The 26086-nt window shown below is 43.2% G+C and overlaps 1 protein-coding gene across 1 annotated transcript; it reads right to left on the minus strand.

Moving 5' to 3' along the window:
- Positions 1-15337: 15337 nt before the first annotated feature.
- On the minus strand, positions 15338-25114 carry BEST2 (bestrophin 2). Its single transcript, XM_069767240.1, has 10 exons — positions 25061-25114; positions 21262-21436; positions 21091-21185; positions 20651-20884; positions 20210-20364; positions 18452-18529; positions 18048-18200; positions 17876-17956; positions 17242-17396; positions 15338-16140 (listed from the first exon to the last, which is right to left on the minus strand). Exons 2-10 carry the CDS (start codon positions 21411-21413, stop codon positions 15753-15755), a joined length of 1491 nt encoding a protein of 496 aa, XP_069623341.1. The 5' UTR covers positions 21414-21436; positions 25061-25114; the 3' UTR covers positions 15338-15752.
- Between the last annotated feature and the right edge of the window lie 972 nt (positions 25115-26086).

Below are 26086 nucleotides of genomic sequence, written 5' to 3' on the forward strand. Positions count from 1 at the left end.
TACAAGAATATAACTACTATAATACTGCTCCCTATGTACAAGAATATAACTACTATAATACTGCTCCTATGTACAAGAATATAACTACTATAATACTGCTCCCTATGTACAAGAATATAACTACTATAATACTGCTCATATGTACAAGAATATAACTACTATAATACTGCTCATATGTACAAGAATATAACTACTATAATACTGCTTCTATGTACAAGAATATAACTACTATAATACTGCCCCTATGTACAAGAATATAACTACTATAATACTGCTCCCTATGTACAAGAATATAACTACTATAATACTGCTCCTATGTACAAGAATATAACTACTATAATACTGCCCCTTGTACAAGAATATAGCTACTATAATACTGCCCCCTATGTACAAGAATATAACTACTATAATACTGCTCCTATGTACAAGAATATAACTACTATAATACTGCCCCTTGTACAAGAATATAACTACTATAATACTGCTCCCTATGTACAAGAATATAACTACTATAATACTGCTCCCTATGTACAAGAATATAACTACTATAATACTGCCCCTATGTACAAGAATATAACTACTATAATACTGCTCCCTATGTACAAGAATATAACTACTATAATACTGCTCCTATGTACAAGAATATAACTACTATAATACTGCCCCCTATGTACAAGAATATAACTACTATAATACTGCTCCTATGTACAAGAATATAACTACTATAATACTGCTTCTATGTACAAGAATATAACTACTATAATACTGCCCCTATGTACAAGAATATAACTACTATAATACTGCTCCTATGTACAAGAATATAACTACTATAATACTGCCCCCTATGTACAAGAATATAACTACTATAATACTGCCCCCATGTACAAGAATATAACTACTATAATACTGCCCCCATGTACAAGAATATAACTACTATAATACTGCCCCCATGTACAAGAATATAACTACTATAATACTGCCCCCATGTACAAGAATATAACTACTATAATACTGCCCCCATGTACAAGAATATAACTACTATAATACTGCCCCCATGTACAAGAATATAACTACTATAATACTGCCCCTATGTACAGGAATATAACTACTATAATACTGCCCCTATGTACAAGAATATAACTACTATAATACTGCTCCCTATGTACAAGAATATAACTACTATAATACTGCTCCCTATGTACAAGAATATAACTACTATAATACTGCCCCTATGTACAAGAATATAACTACTATAATACTGCTCCTATGTACAAGAATATAACTACTATAATACTGCTCCCTATGTGCAAGAATATAACTACACAAATTTAACTAGTGGAACACAGCTCCATATGTCCAGTGTCTCCTTGCCCACATGATTACTTCTGTATATTCAGACTTATTGGGAATACCCCGATATTCATCATACTGAAGTTATGTATTGAATCTTTCTCTATATGTGTCCTGGGCTGCTATTTGTTTGATCCAGAGAGCAGGAACTAAGTAACAAAAGTCTCGGCCTCCAGTTTTTATCTGGCTCCTGGGTATACAGTCATGGCCAAAATTCTTGAGAATGACACCAAAATTATATTTTCACATGATCTGCTGCCCTCTGGTTTTTATTAGTGTTTGTCTGATGTTTATATCACATACAGAAATATAATTGCAATCATATTATGAGTACCAATCGGTTATATTGACAGTTAGAATGAGTTAATGCAGCAAGTCAATATTTGCAGTGTTGACCCTTCTTCTTCAGGACCTCTGCAATTCTCCCCGGCATGCTCTCAATCAACTTCTGGACCAAATCCTGACTGATAGCAGTCCATTCTTGCATAATCAATGCTTGCATTTTGCCAGAATTTGTTGGTTTTTGTTTGTCCACCCGTCTCTTGATGATTGACCACAAGTTCTCAATGGGATTAAGATCTGGGGAGTTTCCAGGCCATGGACCCAAAATCTCTATGTTTTGTTCCATGAGCCATTTAGTTATCACCTTTGCTTTATGGCAAGGTGCTCCATCATGCTGGAAAAGGCATTGTTGGGCGCCAAACTGCTCTTGGACTGTTGGGAGAAGTTGCTCTTGGAGGACATTCTGGTACCATTCTTTATTCATGGCTGTGTTTTTAGGCAAGACTGTGAGTGACCCGATTCCCTTGGCTGAGAAGCAACCCCACACATGAATGGTTTCAGGATGCTTTACAGTTGGCATGAGACAAGACTGGTGGTAGCGCTCACCTCTTCTTCTCCGAATAAGCTGTTTTCCAGATGTCCCAAACAATCGAAAAGGGGATTCATCAGAGAAAATGACTTTGCCCCAGTCCTCAGCAGTCCACTCCCTGTACCTTTTGCAGAATATCAGTCGGTCCCTGATGTTTTTTCTGGAGAGAAGTGGCTTCTTTGCTGCCCTCCTTGAAACCAGGCCTTGCTCAAAGAGTCTCGGCCTCACAGTGCGTGCAGAAGCACTCACACCAGCCTGCTGCCATTCCTGAGCAAGCTCGGCACTGCTGGTAGTCCGATCCCGCAGCTGAAACAGTTTTAAGATACGGTCCTGGCGCTTGCTGGTCTTTCTTGGGCGCCCTGGAGCCTTTTTGACAACAGTGGAAGCTCTCTCCTTGAAGTTCTTGATGATGCGATAGATTGTTGACTGAGGTGCAATCTTTGTAGCTGCGATACTCTTCCCTGTTAGGCCATTTTTGTGCAGTGCAATGATGGCTGCACGTGTTTCTTTAGAGATAACCATGGTTAACTGAAGAGAAACAATGATACCAAGCACCAGCCTCCTTTTACAGTGTCCAGTGATGTCATTCTTACTTAATCATGACTGATTGATCGCCAGCCCTGTCCTCATCAACACCCACACCTGTGTTAATGGATCAATCACTAAAACGATGTTAGCTGCTCCTTTTAAGGCAGGACTGCAATGATGTTGAAATGTGTTTTGGGGGTTAAAGTTCATTTTCTGGGCAAATATTGACTTTGCAAGTACAGTAATTGCTGTTAAGCTGATCACTCTGACATTCAGTAGTATATGCAAATTGCCATTAGAAAAAATGAAGCAGTAGACTTTGGAAAAATTAATATGTCTCATTCTCAAAATGTTTGTCCATGACTGTAGATGAGTTGCTCAGATTTGTTGATCTGAGGATTCAGAAAAGAGTGCGGGGATTCAGTAGATTCTTCTAGGAGCTGGGACTATTTTTTTTTTTTTTTTTTGTAATAGTTGGGAAAATGACATGAATAATGTATGTACCCAATTTCTGACCGCAACATTTAATACACACCAACAGGGAGCACATCATTCCATGCGCCCGTGTTGTGATCGTGGGGCGCCAATGGGTTGTCTTGACAGCCGGAGATCTGCTGATGTCCCCTGGTGCTTGTCACAAAGATTCTTCTGTGAAAGTCAATCTGTAGTTGGTGTTCATAGGAGACCATGATTTATGCTATACATAGCGGTGCACAAGCGATCAGACAATTGCAGCTTCAAGTGCCCTAAGGGAATTAAATGCTATAAGCAGTAAAAGAAAAAAAAAAGTTCAAATTACGCCAGTGAGAGAGAGCTGACACTTCCATCTCCATTGAAGTTGGGGCCTCCTGCAGTGTCCAGTTACTTACATCTGACATCGGACGTAATGTACCTTCCATGTGTTCTTGGCCTATTTGACCATGGGCGGAATATTACTTGTTGTTGCTTCATCTCCATGCTGCAGAAGCGATCAGCATGCAAAAGATAACTGTCCAATAGTGGGACAAAGTAAAAAAAAAAAAAGTTAACTTTTTTTAAATTGCAAAAATATATTTTAAAAAATCAACAATAATAAAAAAATAATCAAGATATTGTATCTCCAAATAAATATTTGAATTAAAAAAACAATAAAAGTACACATTTGGTATCACTGAGTCGCCAACGACCCGACCTTTAAAACTGTCCCACTAGTTAACCCCTTTAGTGAACACCATTAAAAAAGAAAAAAAACAATGTTTTATCATCGTATCGCCAAACAAAAAGTGGAATATAGCGTTATCAAAAAGATGGATATAAATAAACATGGTACCGCTGAAAACGTCATTGTGGCCCGCAAAAAAAAAACAAGCCACCATACAGCTCCATCAGTGGAAAAATAAAAGTTATAGCTGTAATTGTACTGACCCGAAAAAAATAAAACTGCCTTATAAATTTTACCACACGCGGAATGGCATAAACCCCCACCCCACCCCTAAAAAAGTAAATTCCTGAATTGGCGGGGTTTTTGTTCATTCTGTCTCACAAAAATCAGAATGGAAAGTGATAAAAAAAATGTCATGTGCCCCAAAATGGTACCAATAAAAATGTCAACTTGTCCCGCAAAAAACAAGACCTCACATGACTCTGTGGGCCAAAATATGAAATTATAGCTCTCAAAATATGGTGATGCAAAAATTATGTTTTGTAATAAAAAGCGTCTTTCAGTGTGTGACAGCAGCCAAACATAAAAACCCGATATAAATCTGGTATCTCTGTAATCGCACCGACCTGAAGAATAAAGTCGCCTAATCACTTTTACCGTGTGAAGGAACGGCAACAAAAAAATAAATCCAATTCTTCACAGGCTGTTGATTTGTCATTCTGCCTCCCAAAGATCGCAGTAAGGCTCGGCGCACATTTATCCTGCGCTCTGCACTGAGCGCTTACCCCGAGGTTTCCCTGTAAATCTCTGAAATACGTGATTCAGAAGGAACCTCTGGCAGAAAATTCCCTATAATGAGGCACTGTGGATGCTGTCTAACCTGTGATCCGGCAGTGTCCGTCTTTTTAGAATTGCATAAAAGTGCCGTCGGCCGCAGTTTTGGGCACTTCTGGAAAGGACACTGCTGAACAAGGCCAGACGGAGTCTGGAGTAACTCTGCTGCCTCATTATTGTGAATGGATTCCTCAGGGGTTTCATCTGTCACGTCACTCAGAGATATAGATAGAAACCCCAAAGTAAGTGCTCAACGTAGAGCGCCGGATAAATGTGATCCCAAACGTTATGTAAAATGTTCCCAATAAAAGCTTCAACTCAATCCACAAAAAGAGCAAGTCTTCACTCAGGTCCGTCATCTGGTAACTGAAATATAGGGGCTTCCACGTTACTGGTAGCACAAAGGCTCTGGAAAAGCGAAATGGCGCCTCACCCGGCAAAAGAAATTCAGCAAATTCTGTGCTCCGAAATCCAAATGCCCCCCTCCCTTCTGAGCCCCACAGTGAACCTAAACCACAGATGGCGACCACGTTTGGCATTTCTGTAACTGAGAGCCCGCCTAACTTACAGGTGCGTGTCTCCAGAAGCGTGGGCTGGGCATAATATACTGGTGATTACAACGTACTGCTCACTACAACGTACTGATCACTACAACGGCAGTTTGCAATTTTCACTTGGCAACATCCACTGCTGCTTGTTTCCGGAAAACACCATGGAGTCAAAATCGTCTCTACACCTGTAGATAAATTTCCCAAGGTGTATAGTTTCCCAAATGGGGTCACTTGAGGGGGGGTTCTTCACTTCTAGCAATTAGGGGCTCTGTATATGGAGTCCGCAAACTGTTCTAGGAATATCTGCGATCCAGGAGGCAAATAGCGCTCCGTCCCTCCCGAGTCTCGCCCTGTGGCTAAGCAGTACTGTACAGCCACATATGGGGTATTGCCACGTTCAGTAGAAATTGTGGGACAAATTTTTGTGCCATTTTTACCCACTTCTTGTTTGAAAATGTAAAATCTGGGGCTAAAACTAAATCTTGGTGGTAAAAATGTAGTTATTTTGTCGTCACTGCCCAATGGTATAAATTTCTGTGACACAGCCGTGGTGTCAGTATGATCACTGCCCCCTAGATGAATTCATTGAGAGGTGTAGTTTGTAAAATGGAGTCACTTATGGGGGTTCTGCTGTTCTGGCAGCTCAGGGGCTCTCCAAACGCGACATTACGTCCGCCAATTGTTCCAGCAAATTTTGCACTCAAAAAGTCAAATTGCGCTCCTTCCCTTAAGAGCTCGCTGTGCGACCAAACAGTGGTTTTCGCCCTCATATGGGGTACCCGTGTGCTCAGGAGAAACTACACAACAAATTTTGGGGTCTTTTTTTCCTGTTGCCCATGTAAAAATTTAAAAAAAAATGGATCTGAATTCAATTTTTTGTGAAAAAAAATATTAAAAAAAAAAATTCCTGTGAAGCACCTGAAGGGTTAATAAACTTCTCAAATGTGGTTTTAAGCACCATGAGGGGTGCAGTTTTAGAATGGTGTCAATTTGGGGCATCTTCTTTCATATAGACCCCTCAAATGTGATGTGGTCCCTACACAAAAAAAATAGTTTTGTGCATTTTGTTGGAAAAAATGAGAAATCGCTCGTTAACTTTTATCCCTTATAAATTCCTAACAAAGAAAATTTTGGTTCCAAAATTCTGTTTTCCTAAGGCATGCCATCCCCCGCTAAGTTTTGAGCCATTTCCGTTACATCAGGTAACGTAATTCTCCATTATTTGTTTTTATGTTATGTAATTGTATATACTATATTATTTGTTAACATTTTGTATGATCTTTGTATATTTTTATAAACACTGCCTACCTTTTCGGATGAAATATCTAAATGCAATATCTTTGTTCCTCTTGTTCTGTAAACCGCACCCCTGAAGCTATGTGTTATCTGTAACGGGTGTCCAATCGGCCTGTATAAATGACTGGTGGTGGTAGCTAGTGTCCTAGTAATGGAAGCAGCTGCAGTGTCGTCCATCTCTCGTCAGTCAATTGTGTAATTGCACTGATCATTGGAGGCAGCGGAGTTGCATTCCCTGAAAAACTGGTGGCAGCGGTGAGATTTGTATGATTCCCCACCAGTATCTTCTGTGATATATTGGTGGCAGCGGTGGGATCTATGTGACTCCTGCCCCCACTGTTATCCTAGACAACGCTCCTGTTGCCCTACTAAAAATAATTTTTTTAAAAATACACATTTGGTATCATTGAATTAGTAAAAGTGCGATCTATCAAAATATAGAGTAAGTTAATCCGATCAGTAAATGACATAAGGAGAAAAAAAAACACAACTCCAAATATAAGGTGTTTTGGTCTCCACAACATTGCAATAAAATGTAGTATGAGGTGATCAAAACAACGTACCTACTCCAAAATGGTATCCATAAAAACATCAGCTCCATATCCAGAAAAATAAAAGGGTTAAATATCTTGGAAAATGGCGACACAAGCAAAGGTTGTTTTTTTTTTTAAATTTAAATAAACAAAAGTTATGGCTCTTGGAAGAAGAGAAGAAAGAAAAAGCTGAAAATTGCCTGTGCTTGAAGGGGTTAAATTTGGCTTATTACCAAATAAACACATGGTGGCAAGGGTGGGATCAAAGTAAAAGACACATACAGGAAGACATAGATCGAAAAGACATCCCTGATGCGAGAGGCAAAATAAAACCAAAACCCTACCTTTGCTTTTTGGTACTAATCCCATACAAATAAATCATAAGAAAGTCCTGAATAAACATGCAAACAGTGAATGATACATATACCTTGAGACATAGTTTACCAGTGAAAGACCAAAGAGAGGAGCAGGAGGGAGCACACAGGCACCATGACGCACGTTTCGCCAACACTGGGCTTCATCAGGAGGATGTTTATATGAAATATTCAACTTTAGATAGCACGTCGACGTTCACGTCCCTCTGGCGGCCACCTCAGCATGATGCCCGACTCCCCATGACCATGCAACAGACATACGCCGAGCATGATGGGAGGGATGGCAAATCTCATCAGCCCGTAATGCGCAAATAAACATGATCAATTCCACGTGCAGAAAAACCTTTAGGCCATGTTCACACAGTGCGTTTTTTACTGTGGAACCGCAGCGGTTTTGCCGCTGCGGTTCCGCAGCTATTTTCCATGCAGGGTACATAACAATGTAACCCTATGGAAAACAGTCACTGCTGTGCACATGATCCGGAATTTCGTTTAAAAAGCCGCGCAGAATAGCTGCGGCAAAAAAGAAGGAGCATGTCACTTCTTTTTCCTGAACCGCAGCGGTTCTGCACCCATAGACCTCCATTGTGAGGTTAAAACCGCAGTAAAACCCGCAGATCAAAAATATATCTGCGGGTTTTACTGCGATTTGATGTGCAGAACCGCTGCAGCAGGAAGTGCGGGGGAGCGGGCGGAAGTGCGTGGGCGGAGTGTGGCTGCCCCCCCGTGCTCCGATCCCGCCCCCCGTGCTCCGATGCCCCCCCCCCCCCCCGTGCTCCGATGCCCCCCCCGTGCTCCGATGCCCCCCCCCAGTCCTAATCTCCCCCCCTTATACTTACCCGGTGTCCGTCCGGCCGTCTTCTCCCTGGGCGCCGCCATCTTGCAAAATGGCGGGCACATGCGCAGTGCGCCCGCCGAATCTGCCGGCCGGCAGATTCGCTCCAAAGTGCATTTTGATCACTGAGATATAACCTATCTCAGTGATCAAAATAAAAAAATAGTAAATGACACCCCCCCCCCACTTTGTCACCCCCATTGGTAGGGACAATAAAAAAATTAAGAATTTTTTTTTTTTTTTTTTCACTAAGGTTAGAATAGGGGTAGGGTTAGGGTTAGAAAACTGCATTAAAAAAAAAGGATCAAAAAACGACAAAAAAGGACCAAAAAAAGGACCTGCATTTTCTGCCAAGAGCTGCAGTTTTTTAAAAAAACAGTCCTGAAAAAAAAAGGATGGAAATCCTGAACGTGTGAACATACCCTTAGGCTATGTGCACACGTAGGAAATGTGGTGCAGAATTTTCTGCACTAAATCTGCATCTGCAGATTTGATGCAGTTTCTGTGCAGTTTCTATGCAGTTTCTGGGCAGTTTCTGGGCAGTTTCTGGGCAGTTTCTGGGCAGTTTCTATGCAGTTTCTGTGCAGTACAATGTAAGTCAATGTGAAAAAAAAGCTGTGCAGAAAAATCTGTGCAGAAACGCTGCAGAACTGCACAAAAGAAGCGACATGCACTTCTTTGAAATCTGCAGCTTTTCTGCGCAGATTTTTCTGCACCATGTGCACAGCTTTTTTTCCCACATTGATTTACATTGTACTGTAAATCACAGTGCAGTTCTGCAGCGTTTCTGCACTAAATCTGCATCGTGTGCACAGGCCCTAAGGATTCCAGTTTTGAAAATATTTAATGTTTTAGGAATAGTTTTTAACATTTTCATAGTTTTGACTGTTTGCTCCATTTTTAGTATCCCTCACGGGTTCCTGAACACGCACCCTAAGGGATCTGGTATTCAGGTCTATGCAAATTAAGCTGCACGTGGCGCAGTATACAAAAGCCTCTGCATCAGATATAATGTGGGGAACAATCTGAAATGTCACCTCCTGAATTAGAAACTTCAGTGGTCTGTAAAAATTACACCCACAGCAGGAGAAGGGACCCTTTACTAAAAGAAGATGTACAGTCATGGCCAAAAGTATTGACACCCCTGCAATTCTGTCAGATAATACTCAGTTTCTTCCTGAAAATGATTGCAATCACAAATTCTTTGTTATTATTATCTTCATTTAATTTGTCTTAAATGAAAAAACACAAAAGAGAATGAAGCAAAAACCAAAACATTGATCATTTCACACAAAACTCCAAAAATGGGCCAGACAAAAGTATTGGCACCCTCAGCCTAATACTTGGTTGCACAACCTTTAGCCAAAATAACTGCAACCAACCGCTTCCGGTAACCATCAATGAGTTTCTACAATGCTCTGCTGGAATTTTAGACCATTCTTCTTTTGCAAACTGCTCCAGGTCCCGGATATTTGAAGGGCGCCTTCTCCAAACTGCCATTTTTAGATCTCTGCACAGGTGTTCTATGGGATTCAGGTCTGGACTCATTGCTGGCCACCTTAGAAGTCTCCAGTGCTTTCTCTCAAACCATTTTCTGGTGCTTTTTGAAGTGTGTTTTGGGACATTGTCCAGCTGGAAGACCCATGACCTCTGAGGGAGACCCAGCTTTCTCACACTGGGCCCTACATTATGCTGCAAAATTTGTTGGTAGTCTTCAGACTTCATAATGCCATGCACACGGTCAAGCAGTCCAGTGCCAGAGGCAGCAAAGCAACCCCAAAACATCAGGGAACCTCCACCATGTTTGACTGTAGGGACCGTGTTTTTTTCTTTGAATGCCTCTTTTTTTCTCCTGTAAACTCTATGTTGATGCCTTTGCCCAAAAAGCTCTACTTTTGTCTCATCTGACCAGAGAACATTCTTCCAAAGCGATTTAGGCTTTTTCAGGTAAGTTTTTTGGCAAACTCCAGCCTGGCTTTTTTATGTCTCGGGGTAAGAAGTGGGGTCTTCCTGGGTCTCCTACCATACAGTCCCTTTTCATTCAGACGCCGACGGATAGTACGGGTTGACACTGTTGTACCCTCGGACTCCAGGGCAGCTTGAACTTGTTTGGATGTTAGTCGAGGTTCATTATCCAACATCCGCACAATCTTGCGTTGAAATCTCTTGTCAATTTTTCTTTTCCGTCCACATCTAGGGAAGTTAGCCACAGTGCCATGGGCTTTACACTTCTTGATGACACCGCGCACGGTAGACACAGGAACATTCAGGTCTTTGGAGATGGACTTGTAGCCTTGAGATTGCTCATGCTTCCTCACAATTTGGTTTCTCAAGTCCTCAGACAGTTCTTTGGTCTTCTTTCTTTTCTCCATGCTCAATGTGGTACACAAGGACGCAGGACAGAGGTTGAGTCAACTTTAATCCATGTCAACTGGCTGCAAGTGTGATTTAGTTATTGCCAACACCTGTTAGGTGCCACAGGTAAGTTACAGGTGCTGTTAATTACACTAATTAGAGAAGCATCACATGATTTTTCGAACAGTGCCAATACTTTTGTCCACCCCCTTTTTTATGTTTGGTGTGGAATTATATCCAATTTGGCTTTAGGACAATTCTTTTTGTGTTTTTTTCATTTAAGACAAATTAAATGAAGATAATAATAACAAAGAATTTGTGTTTGCAATCATTTTCAGGAAGAAAATGAGTTATCTGACAGAATTGCAGGGGTGTCAATACTTTTGGCCATGACTGTAAGTCAACATGTCACTAAGGTTTGATGACCTCTTCCAGGTGACGCATAGTCAATAGTTTTTTTTTTAGATTGGGCCAGGGTTTGGAGAGGATTTTTTTTCTTCGATATCCAATTTGAATTAAAACTAGTATTAAATCTAGATTGTATATCGATTTTAACCCTCCTATTAATCTGTCGGTTGGCCAAAGGGGCATGTCTATCAGATCTTTTAGCTGTAATAAAACCTCTCGATGTCTACATGGTTATATCCACTATTTTGAAATCTTCGTCTAAGGTCCTCGGCTTGTTTCATAAAGGTCCAATCATCAAAAATTTGGCTATGGAGATAGTTCATAATTCAAACAATTTATGTAGTGTGTTACAAGGCATTCATGGCCATCGCTTTCCAGAACACATCAGTGGTGAGAGCACCATCATCTGTCCTGATCATCAGCAGATCGAGGAAATCAACATGTGGCCGATTATATTTCCAGGTTAGTTTAATGTTAAAATGACCAAGAAAATCATCCGGCTGCAATGGGGAGTTCTGCTATATGAACAGCACATAGTCTATATACCACAAGGCAACAGAATCATGACCCTGTGTATTAAGGACCCTCCCACAGACCCAGGAAAAGGTTGACAAGGCGCGCAGGTTGCCCCCATAGCTGTAGCTGTTGGAGGATTGTCCTAAAAAATATATATATATATGGGTTAGAGCAAAATGCAACAAAGACAAAATAAAATCAATCTTAAATTAGTCATTAATATATATAAAAACATTTTTTGTATCCACATGTATCTCAGGGTCATGGCATATAGAGGTGTTCCTTGACTCCACATTGTAAGTAACATGCCACGTCCTCTAATTGTATACCACCCAATCTCCTCAGATCATCTGTGATGTCCCTAACAAATGAAGGCAAGATATCAACGCATCTCTGCAGATAAAACTCAACAAACCTATATATAAGTTCAAAACGGACCTCCACTACCCGAGATAGGTCTGCATGGGAGGTGGAGGGGATCCTTGTGAATAGATCAGGACCACCGGATGCTCCAAAATCAAGGATTCCTACTTCTTGATGATAATGATGGATGACTTCGCCCTCTGTTGATTATTCCAAAAGTTCCATTTTAAAAGTCTGTAATGGATTATTGGCCAACCACCTACGACACAAAGAAACCCCAAACTGTTGTAATGCCTCAGCCTTATACATCTGTATCGGCCATAAAACCACATTTCCACACCTGTCCTCCGGTTTAATCATCCATATCCTTAAAATCTTGATTGGCCTGTCTTTGTAGCCAGGTTAGGTTACCATGAACAATCCCACCATTAAGGCGAGAGAATTTATCCTTGACCAATCCAACCAAAGATCTCAACCTGTGGGGAGGTGGTCAAGGGCGGAAAATGCTGGGAATGCAGATGCACGGGTTGGAAGATGCAGTTGATCCTTCACGCTCAATAAGCATGGATTCCAAATCCATAAGGGCCGGTAATTCCACCCCAGTAGTAAATGGAGTGGAATTAAGACGAAAATGTTTCACGAAAAGGAATTTACAAGCAAAAAGTTAAGTCTTTAACTGCAGTGAAGTAATCAAATCCCCCAACGAGGGAGGGCAAGCCTCTAGATGAGACCTCCCTTTGTGAAATAGGGAGAACTTGATGAGATCAGTCCTTTAGAATTTCTTTAATCTCTTGTCCCCGACGTTGGACATGGGGGTTCTGGAATGCTGTGTCAATCTTCTCCTGCGCCTAACCCTAGAAGTACCGTATGTTTGCCTAAAAAACGTCCTCCATGTTCTTCCTTGGACACTGTAGATGTGATAAAGATGGAGGACAATTCCTGAAGTTCTCAGTTTTACAACGCCAACAGAATATGGGATTAGATTGATCATCACCTAAATCTCACTGGAACTTTTCCCTCTTAATATTTTGGACACCAGCCTCCTACTTGGTACGATTATCTCCTGTGCACTCATCCACAATGAGAGAATGCTGGATTTTCTCATGTATAATCTCAATATCTGAGGTTCTTTTGTCAGAACCCATAAGAAACTGCAATAAAGTGAGCGGATAGTCCATGTTCATTATATAGCGCTTCTTTCACATTTTTCCTATTTCCTATGGCAGCAATGCAGTTTCAATGTTCTAGAGTAATCCTCCTTTGTATATTATGGTGCAACCTCACTATTTGTTGCTTATATGATTGGTGAATGTCATGCAGGGGAAGAAGAACACACCCCAAAAAAAAGAATCTCTGGTAACGCCCCCTTGGGCTCAGCACAAATTATACATTAAACTCTACAAGGGAATCTCTTCACAGTCTGGATTACTGTAGCCCAGCCGGGAGGTCATGAGGGCATAGACAGGGGTGAAAGGTCTCCTGCTGGAATAAGATCTTATCATTGTGGCAAAATTAAGGCTTCATGACAGTTTGTAAAGTAAAGACCAGTTGTAATGGTGCAGCTATCCAGACTACATTGATCAACATTTGAAGTTTTTTGCCAATTACATTTCGGTGCACAGGGGCCGGACTCTACCCTGGGGGGTCTATGTATATCTAGTGATGAGCGAACGTGCTCCGATCAGGTTTTATCCGAGCATGCTCGGGTGCTGAGTGTCTTCGGCGTGCTCAAAAAATATGTTCAAGTCCCCAGCTGTTTGACAGCAGCAACACATTCATGGATTGCCAAACAAACAGGAAATCCCGGCATGCGTTACGGCTATCGAACAGCCATGAGATATGCAGCCGTGCGGACTCAACATATTCAAGCACACCAAAGACATTCGGTTAGCATCAGAGCATGCTCAGATAACACCTAATCCCAGCACGCTCGCTCATCACTATCTATAACTACTATAATACTGCCCCTATGTACAAGAATATAACCACTATAATACTGCTCCTATGTACAAGAATATAACTACTATAATACTACTCCTATGTACAAGAATATAACTACTATAATACTGCCCCATGTACAAGAATATAACTACTATAATACTGCCCCTGTGTACAAGAATATAACTACTATAATACTGCTCCTATGTACAAGAATATAACTACTATAATACTGCCCCTTTGTACAAGAATATAACCACTATAATACTGCTCCTATGTACAAGAATATAACTACTATAATACTGCCTCTATGTACAAGAATACAACTACTATAATACTGCCCCTTATGTACAAGAATATAACTACTATAATACTGCTCCTATGTACAAGAATATAACTACTATAATACTGCTCCTATGTACAAGAATATAACTACTATAATACTGCCTTTATGTACAAGAATATAACTACTATAATACTGCCCCCTGTGTACAAGAATATAACTACTATAATACTGCTCCTATGTACAAGAATATAACTACTATAATACTGCCCCCTGTGTACAAGAATATAACTACTATAATACTGCCCCTATGTACAAGAATATAACTACTATAATACTGCTCCTATGTACAAGAATATAACTACTATAATACTGCCCCTATGTACAAGAATATAACTACTATATGCTGCCCCTATGTACAAGAATATAACTACTATAATACTGCCTCTATGTATAAGAATATAACTACTATAATACTGCTCCTATGTACAAGAATATAACCACTATAATACTGCTCCTATGTACAAGAATATAACCACTATAATACTGCTCCTATGTACAAGAATATAACCACTATAATACTGCTCCTATGTACAAGAATATAACCACTATAATACTGCCCCTTATGTACAAGAATATAACCACTATAATACTGCCCCTGTGTACAAGACTATAACTACTATAATACTGCCCCTTTGTACAAGAATATAACCACTATAATACTGCCCCTATGTACAAGAATATAACCACTATAATACTGCTCCTATGTACAAGAATATAACTACTATAATACTGCCCCTTATGTACAAGAATATAACCACTATAATACTGCTCCTATGTACAAGAATATAACTACTATAATACTGCCCCTATGTACAAGAATATAACTACTATAATACTGCTCCTATGTACAAGAATATAACTACTATAATACTGCCCCTTTGTACAAGAATATAACCACTATAATACTGCTCCTATGTACAAGAATATAACTACTATAATACTGCCTCTATGTACAAGAATACAACTACTATAATACTGCCCCTTATGTACAAGAATATAACTACTATAATACTGCTCCTAGTATTCTAGTAGTTATTTGTGGTGTGTTATTAATGTTCAGGCACTAAGCTGAGTAATAACTTTATAGTGATAATTTATAATGGTAATAAAACCGTTTTATTAGTAAAAGGGATGCATCATCTGAAAATTATGGTACATTGTTTAGATCGGGTTTTTGTGTTATTAGCATTTTTTACGACGTACAATAAAATAATAAAGACGATATTGTTAATACTGTGTTTAGCCAACAAACCCGGTGTAAATACTTTTATGCCACAAACAGACAGAGGTATTCTAGGAATTATTTTACCACAAAATCCGATTTAAACAATTAGTCGTTTTCTGAGGAGCGTGGAGAATAGAGAAGCCGCTCATCTACAATCGCTGGTCTATGGCAGCAGATAAGAATGCAGCACGTGGACGACGTATTTGGCGCAGGGGAGCGATAATCTGCAGTGATGAAGCGCGTTCTCTTCTGCATTGTCCATGGACATCACAGTCCACCTCTCGGGGCCTATTGGGCAGAAGCAATGGTGTCCGCTATGGGGGCACCCCGCTCACTGCAGGGCGGGGGGGATTCAGCCTGGAATATGGACTGGACTGGGACATCAGGAGGTCGCGTCTCGGGATGAGGGAGGGTCTCTGCTTGTGCGGGGTCTTCAGGACCCTCCTGATACAGACTGTCAGAAGACCTGAAGGAAGAGCTGGTCGATCTTCTTAGTAAAGTCATTTGGCTCTCGGGGGCCACTAATGGGGCAGTGAGAGCAGCAGATGATGATATCGGAGAGGATCCCACTCCCGTGAAGAGACGGCTGAAGAGCGGGACCGGCCCAGTGTAGGTCTCCTCATTCATCTCCTCAATGTCAGAGAGGGGCTTGAACAGCATGTCCTCCTTGGTCAGACTGAGTGGAAAAGAAACAGTTTATTCCTCTCAAAACCTGAAACGACTTCATGGAGCTGCAATTATCCCCTTGCCCCATGTCACACCCATGGCGGTCCCACAAGCCGAGATATGAGGAGCTGTAGGACAGGGTTCCCACACTGTAGAATTAATTACCCAAAAAATCTAAACCGAAAAATGAACAGGTTTTATTTCTCCTATGTAAGGGTCCCATCAGACAGCTCCTCAGATCTCAGCTCCCTGGACCTTTCTAGGGGTGACCCAGAGACAGTCACAGCCTGAATTTTGGAGTCGTTAAGTAAAGTTGACTGTAAATACCAATACCATCCTCACATCTCGCCCCAAAATATCTAGGAAGCTGAGATATAAGGAGCTGTTTGATGGGGTCCTCACACTATAGAGTTAAAGGGGTATTCCCAGCTCCAAGATCTTATCGCAATAGGTAGCAAAGGTAATAATAATAGAAAATAATAACAAATAACTCCAATAAGAAATGTAGTATAGTTTTTCTGATTATCCATGTCTCTTTCTTCAGGTGTAGGGCATTGCAGGACCTTAGGTATCCATGGTTACAACCACTGATATAGTGACAGTTAGCTAGTTGCTATTGGTCATAACCATAGATACCAAAGGTTACCTGCATACCCAAGGTCCTGCACATGAGTTAAGAGACATAGTGAATCAGAAGGACTATACTGCATTTCTAATTGGAGGTATTTGCTGATATTGGGATGGGAATACCAATTTAAATATTAAGAAGCCCATCAAACAGCTGCTTCTATCTCAGTTTCCTGGACATTTGTGGGTGTGCCATGAACACAAATTCAGGGGTTGACTATCCACAGGTCACACCCAGAAGAGTCCAGGCAGCTGAGATATGAGGTGAGTAATGTTAAAAGTCCCCAGAACTGACCACTGGAGGTCCAGGAAGCTGAGCTTTGAGGAGCTGTTTGATGAGATCCTTAAACATGTAAGGAGCACGGTAGTCTTATTGTTGCAGCGCTACCCCCATCTCTCCCAGAACAGTGGTGTAAAGACCCTCCAACAAACAGCCCCTATAATATCTCCGCTTCCTGCAAGTAAGAAAGTTCTTAATACTTACGCCATGTCAAATGTGGATCCTTGGAAGGAAGGCTGATGCTTCTGGAACAAAGTGGCAGCAGTGTATGGAGGCCGAGGGTCCGAGTCGTTCCAGTATCTATCCTTCACCAGATGGGGAACATCCCCGTACATCTCATCGACAGCCAGCATGGACACCTACACATGGAGCGAGGATAGTACAGCGTAATGCAGGAGATTGGGTAGGTATAAAGTGGGTAAACTACATTCCCCTATTCCAGGGGTACAGTTAAGATGGTGGTTGGGGGTCTTAGTATCTGGAAATGTCATTTTGACCATTTGGTCAGAAGCAGAATTGAATGATGAAACCTTTTGCTGCCACCAGGGGGAGCTCACCACATAGGATTTTCTTGTATCCATCCCCATGTAGTGAGCTCCCCCTAGTGGCGGCAGCAGGTACAGAATGTGATCATAAATCTATAGCTTTGTAAGGGAAAATGGGGTCTTAGGAGCCAATGAAGGGGGCTGGTATCCTTCATATTACCCACTAATCCTCCAATAAGATCAGAAATGACCATAAATAATATAACTAACCTTTAAGTTTGGTTTATTAAAAAAAAATTGTGTAGAGCATCAACAATGAACAGCAGAGAAGTCGCTAGTGAAACTTTCATTACCTGGAAATTCCTGTCAATCAAAAAGTTGGTTTCAAAGTCATCGTCGTCCTCCCCGAAAGGGTTGATGAGCTGCTCCGCCACCTAGAAAGTGCGGGGGAGGGGGTACCATATGATCCATACAGACACAGTGCAATGCTATGTAGATACCCGCCACTAGGACTAATGGCAATACCTTCAGCCAGCCGGCATAGAAGAAGAACTGCAAGAGGGTGAAGACAGGGACGTAGAGATCCAAGTCATGGCCGCTGTATCCCTGGGAGGGTTCCAAGAACTGCCGTCCTATCAGACACGTCAGAAAGTAGCTGTATACAGCGATGGTCACCACCTAACACCACGAAACGTTTGTCCGGAATTTAAAAAGGTTTTAAAACGTTTATTTCAGAAACAGCGCCACTCTCGTCCGTAGTCTGACTGTGGTATTGCAGCTCTCCACATTCTCCTACATAAAAATTAGCTGCAATACTACAAACAGCCAAGCGTGGCGCTATTCCTGGGGAAATTTATTTTATGTGGTCCAGCATAATAGCGTTAAAGGGCCGGTGTCGCTGTTAGGAAAACTAAACGGCTCGTCCTCACCTGAGTGTACACGAGAGGAACGCTGATCCAGTCGTAGTGAAAGAGCATGCTGCAATTCCCACGGAAAGCGTTTAGTTCCTGCAAATGTAGAAGGGTGGAGAAAAGAAGAACATAGGATCGTGTCCTAATTCTATCGCAAGGGTATGGAACTGGTGCAGCAGAGATGGACTTTCAAGAGCTGCTATTCTCCCATCAGCCACAAGAGGCACCCTAGACCCATTTAGGGGCAAATGATGATAACTGCGCCACCTGGCGTCTGCTCCATTACAACCGCGCCACCTGGCGTCCGCTCCATTACAACCGCGCCACCTGGCGTCCGCTCCATTACAACCGCGCCACCTGGCGTCCGCTCCATTACAACCGCGCCACCTGGCGTCCGCTCCATTACAACCGCGCCACCTGGCGTCCGCTCCATTACAACCGCGCCACCTGGCGTCCGCTCCATTACAACCGCGCCACCTGGCGTCCGCTCCATTACAACCGCGCCACCTGGCGTCCGCTCCATTACAACCGCGCCACCTGGCGTCCGCTCCATTACAACCGCGCCACCTGGCGTCCGCTCCATTACAACCGCGCCACCTGGCGTCCGCTCCATTACAACTGCGCCACCTGGCGTCCGCTCCACTACAACCGCGCCACCTGGCATCCGCTCCACTACAACCGCGCCACCTGGCGTCCGCTACATTATAACTGCGCTACCTAGCGTTTACTATGAAAAAAATATGTATAGGATCAGGCCAGCACACCGATAGTATCAAATTAATGCACAGCTGCAAGTGGCTGACAGATATATAAAAAAAAATCTGAGGTTCCTTGTGTTCTTCACAGTGTAACAGCGCCACCTAGTGTTCATCACAGTAACAATGCCACCTAGTATACATCACATGCTAACAGCGCCACCTAGTGTTCTTCACAGTGTAACAGCGCCACCTAGTGTTCTTCACAGTGTAACAGCGCCACCTAGTGTTCTTCACAGTGTAACAGCGCCACCTAGTGTTCTTCACAGTGTAACAGCGCCACCTAGTGTTCTTCACAGTAACAATGCCACCTAGTATACATCACATGCTAACAGCGCCACCTAGTGTTCTTCACAGTGTAACAGCGCCACCTAGTGTTCTTCACAGTGTAACAGCGCCACCTAGTGTTCTTCACAGTGTAACAGCGCCACCTAGTATTCTTCACATGCTAACAGCGCCATCTAGTGTCCAGAACGTGACAGCTGTGCCACTTAGTGTTCGGCATACGCCAACACTGCCACACTAGTGTTAAGCACAAACTAAAAGCCATCTAGTGATCAGAACATGTAACAGCACTACCTAGCGTTCACTTCATGATAGTGTGACCCGTTGAAGCACCCTAGCGCGAACACCTAGTGTTCACCACATGGCAGCATCACCACCTAACATTCAGTACATCATTGCTCCACCACCTAGTGGTCACAGCATGATAGTGGCGCCACCTTGTGGTGGACACTTGATTGCATCACCATCTACAGTAGATAAACTGCATGGCCTACACCTACCACTAGGGGGAGCTCACATAATATGGATTTCTGCAGCTTCTTGTGCTCTCTATAGTAAATAGTATGCAGTGAGCTCCCCCTAGTGGTCTTGAAAAGAATTTAAAAAAAAAATATAAAGGAATATTCTCCCTTATATAGTGTATAACATTCTGGATAATTCTGGAGATGATGGGGGTCCATTACTGTAATAAGATCCTGCAGAGCATCACCCCTTAATACCAGACCCCCGTGCCCACCTCTATCAGCATTTTATATGCGTGGTCATCCCGGATTCTGCCCTCGCTCCGCGCCTGGGCGGCCAGACTACAGAACCAGACGCACGGGACCCAGTACTTATTATAGGAGGAGTGCAGATTCTCAAACTTCTTCCTCTCGTGACGAGTCATAAACCCTGCGGGAAAATAAAGTTGTTACCGGACTCGCACAATCACCCTCATCCTCCCAGTATAATGTACAGACCCCGCCCATTACTAGATAATTAATGGACTCTATGCAAATTAGGGCAAATTACAACTTCACGAGAAGTTGTGCAATTTTCCGATGTACATTTTGTTCCAGTATTTCTGCTTGCAGTCAGTGAGCATCCAATAGCTGACTGCCTGCTCTGGCCCAATACTTCTCACAGCTGGGCTTCTGTTACAATTACATGCAGAGCAGCGCAGGGGATAAAGCCTCACCTGCTTCCACCACATGATCTACGGTTGGGAACCTCTTGAACGCGGCCGTGCTGACGGAGCGCAGGATGAGGAGACCGGACATGCTGCAGTAACGCATCAGTGTCCGGCGGTACATTCTCCCCCGCTCATCTGAGCCATGGACAGTGGCAGAGATGGCACACATCACCCTGTCCGGCATTGGCATGCAGAGGTACTGGTTCCACCAGCGGTTCACTACCAGCGTGACATAGAAACCTGAGAGAAGGAAACGTGGCAAGTGTCAAGAGCGCCCCCTAGGAATGATTTTTCACAAAATGCAATCGATCATTACACTGAAAACTATGGTTCTAATGGAGGCACGGTGTGTCCCACGCCTCGGTCACATCCACGCTCTGTGGCTAAATGTTACTCGACCGTCTATCAGTGACGCGTGGGGTCAGCGGTGGTCTCGGGGTCCTCACCGAGCACGAAGGACACGGGGATGAGATTGGCGTAGTTATTGCAGTAAAGTGACACTTTCTCGAAGCAGCGTCTCTGATGGTCAGTGAGGAAAAACCTGAGGAAACAGAAAAAAAGTAACTAAAAACCAAGAGATTCCAGTCAGTGAATGACGCCCACAGCGGCCATCTTACCTGTATGTGACACTGAGGCCCGCGTACATCACGAAGAACACCAGGAACTCCTTGTACAGCAGCTTGTATATACTGCCCCGCCACAGCAGCAGCAGCTTATAGAAGCCCCCGAACCGGGCATTAGCCACACGGGCCGTGTACGTCACCGTCATAATGCCCAGCTGGGCTTGGGTACCTGCAACATAGCAAGAAATGGCGGCCATTACATGTCAGTATACTGCTGAGCCCGGTGTATCTCATCCCATCGTGTGTGTGCGATACTGTCTGCTGAGCCGAGTGTATCTCATCCCATTGTATGCGATACTGTCTGCTGAGCCCGGTGTATCTCATCCCATCATGTGTGCGATACTGTCTGCTGAGCCCGGTGTATCTCATCCCATCGTGTGTGTGCGATACTGTCTGCTGAGCCCGGTGTATCTCATCCCATCGTGTGTGTGCGATACTGTCTGCTGAGCCCGGTGTATCTCATCCCATCGTGTGTGTGCGATACTGTCTGCTGAGCCCGGTATATCTCATCCCATCGTGTGTGTGCGATACTGTCTGCTGAGCCCGGTGTATCTCATCCCATCATGTGTGCGATACTGTCTGCTGAGCCTAGTGTATCTCATCCCATCATGTGTGCGATACTGTCTGCTGAGCCCGGTGTATCTAATCTCATCATGTGTGCGATACTGTCTGCTGAGCCCGGTGTATCTAATCTCATCATGTGTTCGATACTGTCTGCTGAGCCCGGTGTATCTAATCTCATCATGTGTGCGATACTGTCTGCTGAGCCCGGTGTATCTAATCTCATCATGTGTGCGATACTGTCGGCTGAGCCCGGTGTATCTAATCTCATCATGTGTGCGATACTGTCTGCTGAGCCCGGTGTATCTAATCTCATCATGTGTGCGATACTGTCTGCTGAGTCCGGTGTATCTAATCTCAGGTGTTCGATACTCTGCTGAGCCCGGTGTATCAGGTTATAACAGCCGGAAGGGCAGTATGGAGATTAGGATACAGCCATTTATGGCCTTCTATGCAATGTGAATGGGAACACGGCAAGTTGAGAATAGATCATAAGTCTGGTATTTATTTGAATGGGGATGTGCCGCAATACCAGACAAGACCTGTGCACTGGGGGGCGCCATTTCTGGTGGAAGCAGCCATGTTCTTCTCATCTCACGGCCTATAGGTGACAGATGACATCCTGTAGTGATTGTGTCGGTAATGGCGGCCTATAGGTGACAGATGACATCCTGTAGTGATTGTGTCGGTAATGGCGGCACACAGTCCCTCGCTGTACATTTCCTGTGGTTGGAGACTTTTCTGAGAACAATGGACGAGTACAAACTCCTGTCACCTCAGTGTCAAGGACAATATGTCTAAGGAACCGACATGACAGGATGGCGGGAGCTTCCAATAAAACGTGGCTCACGCCTTATGGCCGTGGTGAGGGGTGACGATCGGAAGAGCGGCCATCTTAACAACGCACCACTACAGGCCCTCGTAACTGACATGTTTGCACAATGTGTTCTCACCCAGCTTTACCAGAGTCCTGATCTGCAGTGAAACAGGAGCAAGGACCATAGCAACTAAAGTAGGCCGGACCCGCACTAACCCCAGGAGCCATGATTAGGACGTTACCTATTGATTTTTATATGTGCGATTTACTAAACAAAAAGCCCCTAAAGTCATCGGTCAATTGGGGAATTGGAAGAGTAGGAACCCAATCTCTGGGGGAGGCAGAATGGCGGCCATTAATGTGGTGGTCACCGAGCGACCCTAGATACAGGCACAACCACGATAATCCAGAATCGAGGAGACGGCCATCATGGCTGCCAGGGCCGGACCCTTATGGCCACTGAGCCCCACAGTATTAGGCTAGCGCCCCTTTCTGGCCATTTTTATAACTCCTTTTAAAATCAATGGAAAAAGCAGCGTATGTGCCGCCACTTCTCCATTCTGGACAGAACCGCCAGATTCCCTTAGTGGAGACGTCCCCCTATACTGCATAATGCGTATGGGGCTGGGGGTCTCCACTTTACTCCTATGGAAGAAATGGATTTCATCACCCCCAATTATCTGTCTGTTCACAGAGGAGATAAGCGGCTGCCAGGGGGTCCGAGGGACGAGTTGTCTGGCAAAAGCGGTCTACGGCCATGTTCCACCATGCGTTTTTTGCGCTATGTATTATTTTTTTTTTTAAATGCACGTAACCTATAACGGGTGCAGAATATCTGACGCATCAAGAGCTCATTGTGGGAACGTAGTCTAAGACGGCGTTCACATGTAGCATTTTTGCAGCCAAAATCTGGCAGTAAAAACGCTGCATTCAAAACGCCCGTTTTGCAGCTTTTTTGGGTGCGGATTACATCACTTTGTCTACAATACATTTTTATTTGCCAAAACATTTGCTGCATTTTCTTGTAAACTCATATTGCTTTCTATATGTGAAAAAAAACAAACAGCTAAATAATAAGAATCAGCAGAATTTAAAAAAAAAAAAAAAAAGCACAAAAAAAAACACAGCCGTGTGTACGATAGTCTATATGTAATACAATGTAAGGCTATGTGCACACGTTGCAGATTCTCTGCGGATCCGCAGCGTTTTTTGAGGTGCAGAAACGCTGCAGATCTGCATTTACAGTACACTGTAAATCAATGAGAAAATAAAATGCTGTGCACACTTTGCGGAAAATCCACTGCGGAAACGCTGCAGTTTAAAAGAAGTAGCATGTCCCTTCTTTTTTGTGAATCTGCAGCGTTTTTGTACCAATTCCATTATAGAAAACCGCAGGGGTAAAAAAAACGCAGCAAATCAGCAAGAAAACCGCAGCAAAAACGCACAAAAAATGCGACAAATCCGCAGGTGCGTTTTCTGCCAGGAGAGGCAGAATCCGCACCAGAAATTCCTAAGCCTAATCCGCAACGTGTGCACATGGCCTGAGGTTATGTGCACACGTATTCTGGAGGACTGCGGACTTTCCGCAGCGGATTTGGAAAAACTGCAGTGCAAAACCGCTGCGGTTTTCCTGCGGATTTATCACGGTTTCTACTACGGATTCCGCTGCGGCTTTACACCTTCAGTTTTCTATTGGAGCAGGTGTAAAACCGTAGCGGAATCCACACAAAGAATTGACATGCTGCGGAAAATAAACCGCTGCGTTTCCGTGCGTTTTTTTCCGCAGCATGTGCACTGCGGATTTCGTTTCCCATAGGTTAACGTGGTACTGTAAACTCATGGGAAACCGCTGCGGATCCGCAGCTGCGGAAATGCTGCAGATCCGCAGCGTGTGCACATACCTTAAGGCTGCGTTCCCACAATGAGTTTTTTGTACATTTTTGATGTTGCAGGTTTTGATTAAGTAAAATAGGTGACTTGCATTTTTTGAACATAAGCAGCGTTAAAAAAAAAACTCATGATGGGAACGTAGCCTAAAAAGCAGCTTTTAATCTGCATTAAAAAAAAAAAAAAAAAAACACTGCAAAAAAAAAAAAAAACAGCAACGTGTGAACACAGCCTTAGATGTACACCCATGGTGGTCAAAAAATGCCATACAGTTCCACAATATCACACCGTGCTCATATAATACCATACAGTACTAAGAAAAGTACCGCCATACAGCGATCTCTAAGATGTGTGGTTTCTGGCATAGCCCCTTTCAGCATGGCAGCGGATTAGTCCTGGGTGACTGCACAGATTGCCCTACAATGCCAGGGCCACTATTGTGCTCAGGGCTCATGCACATCACCCCCTGTCCTGGGTCACATGACAGTAAATTATAAGGGCCCCCCTATAATATAAGGTAACACTCACCAGCCCAGGTCCCCTCCTCTCTCTCTGCCTCTTGCACAGAAGGAAAACTTTCTCCCAACTAACCCAGCATGTCCTGTCTCTCCCCTAAACCTCACCCCTCCCCACCCAGACACCTCTGCCCTCCTCCTCCCACCCCAGCTTGTAATTGTCCAGGTGTGGGGGGAAGGGTGAATCAATGGACCCCACAGTCATACACTTGGTCTCAGCTGCACCTGCCCTGCACACTCCTCCTGACATTGTCCTGTGGGTCTCTGTTCCAATATTATCTCCCTTTGGATCAGGGGGTCCCCAAAAGTTCGGCGATAGTTTAGGACCCTGTTGGATATTTTGCATTGGGTCCAAAGAGCTTCATTTTATGCCTCTGTTTAGGATTAAATTCTTGCCACATAATACATGATGCGAACTATAAGTCCCAGCATGCTTACTGATTGCAAGCACTGAAGAAAAAAAAAACAGCCTGAGGTCCCGTAGATCTTCTACAAAGTCCTCATCCAGCCCGAGTAAACCTGAACCGACCTTCACGTGCAGCTCCCACAGCCACACGGGTGCAGAAATATGTCATACCGTATAGCATAAAAAATACCGCACAGGTGCACTAATATATCTATATATCAGTAGAGGTCAACACCACGAGTAATATAAAAAATACCCCACAGGTGCACTAATATATATCAGACACGCTCAACACCACCCGTATAGCATAAAAAATACCGCACAGGTGCACTAATATATCTATATATCAGTAGAGGTCAACACCACGAGTAATATAAAAAATACCGCACAGGTGCACTAATATATCTATATATCAGTAGAGGTCAACACGACGAGTAATATAAAAAATACCGCAGAGGTGCACTAATATATTATATCTATATATCAGTAGAGGTCAATACGACGAGTAATATAAAAAATACCGCACAGGTGCACTATATTATATCTATATATCAGTAGAGGTCAACACCACGAGTAATATAACAAATACCGCAGAAGTGCACTAATATATATCAGACATGCTCAACAGCACCT

This window comes from Ranitomeya imitator, chromosome 4 (genome assembly GCF_032444005.1).
Source record: "Ranitomeya imitator isolate aRanImi1 chromosome 4, aRanImi1.pri, whole genome shotgun sequence".
In the NCBI taxonomy this organism is placed as follows: Eukaryota; Metazoa; Chordata; class Amphibia; order Anura; family Dendrobatidae; genus Ranitomeya; species Ranitomeya imitator.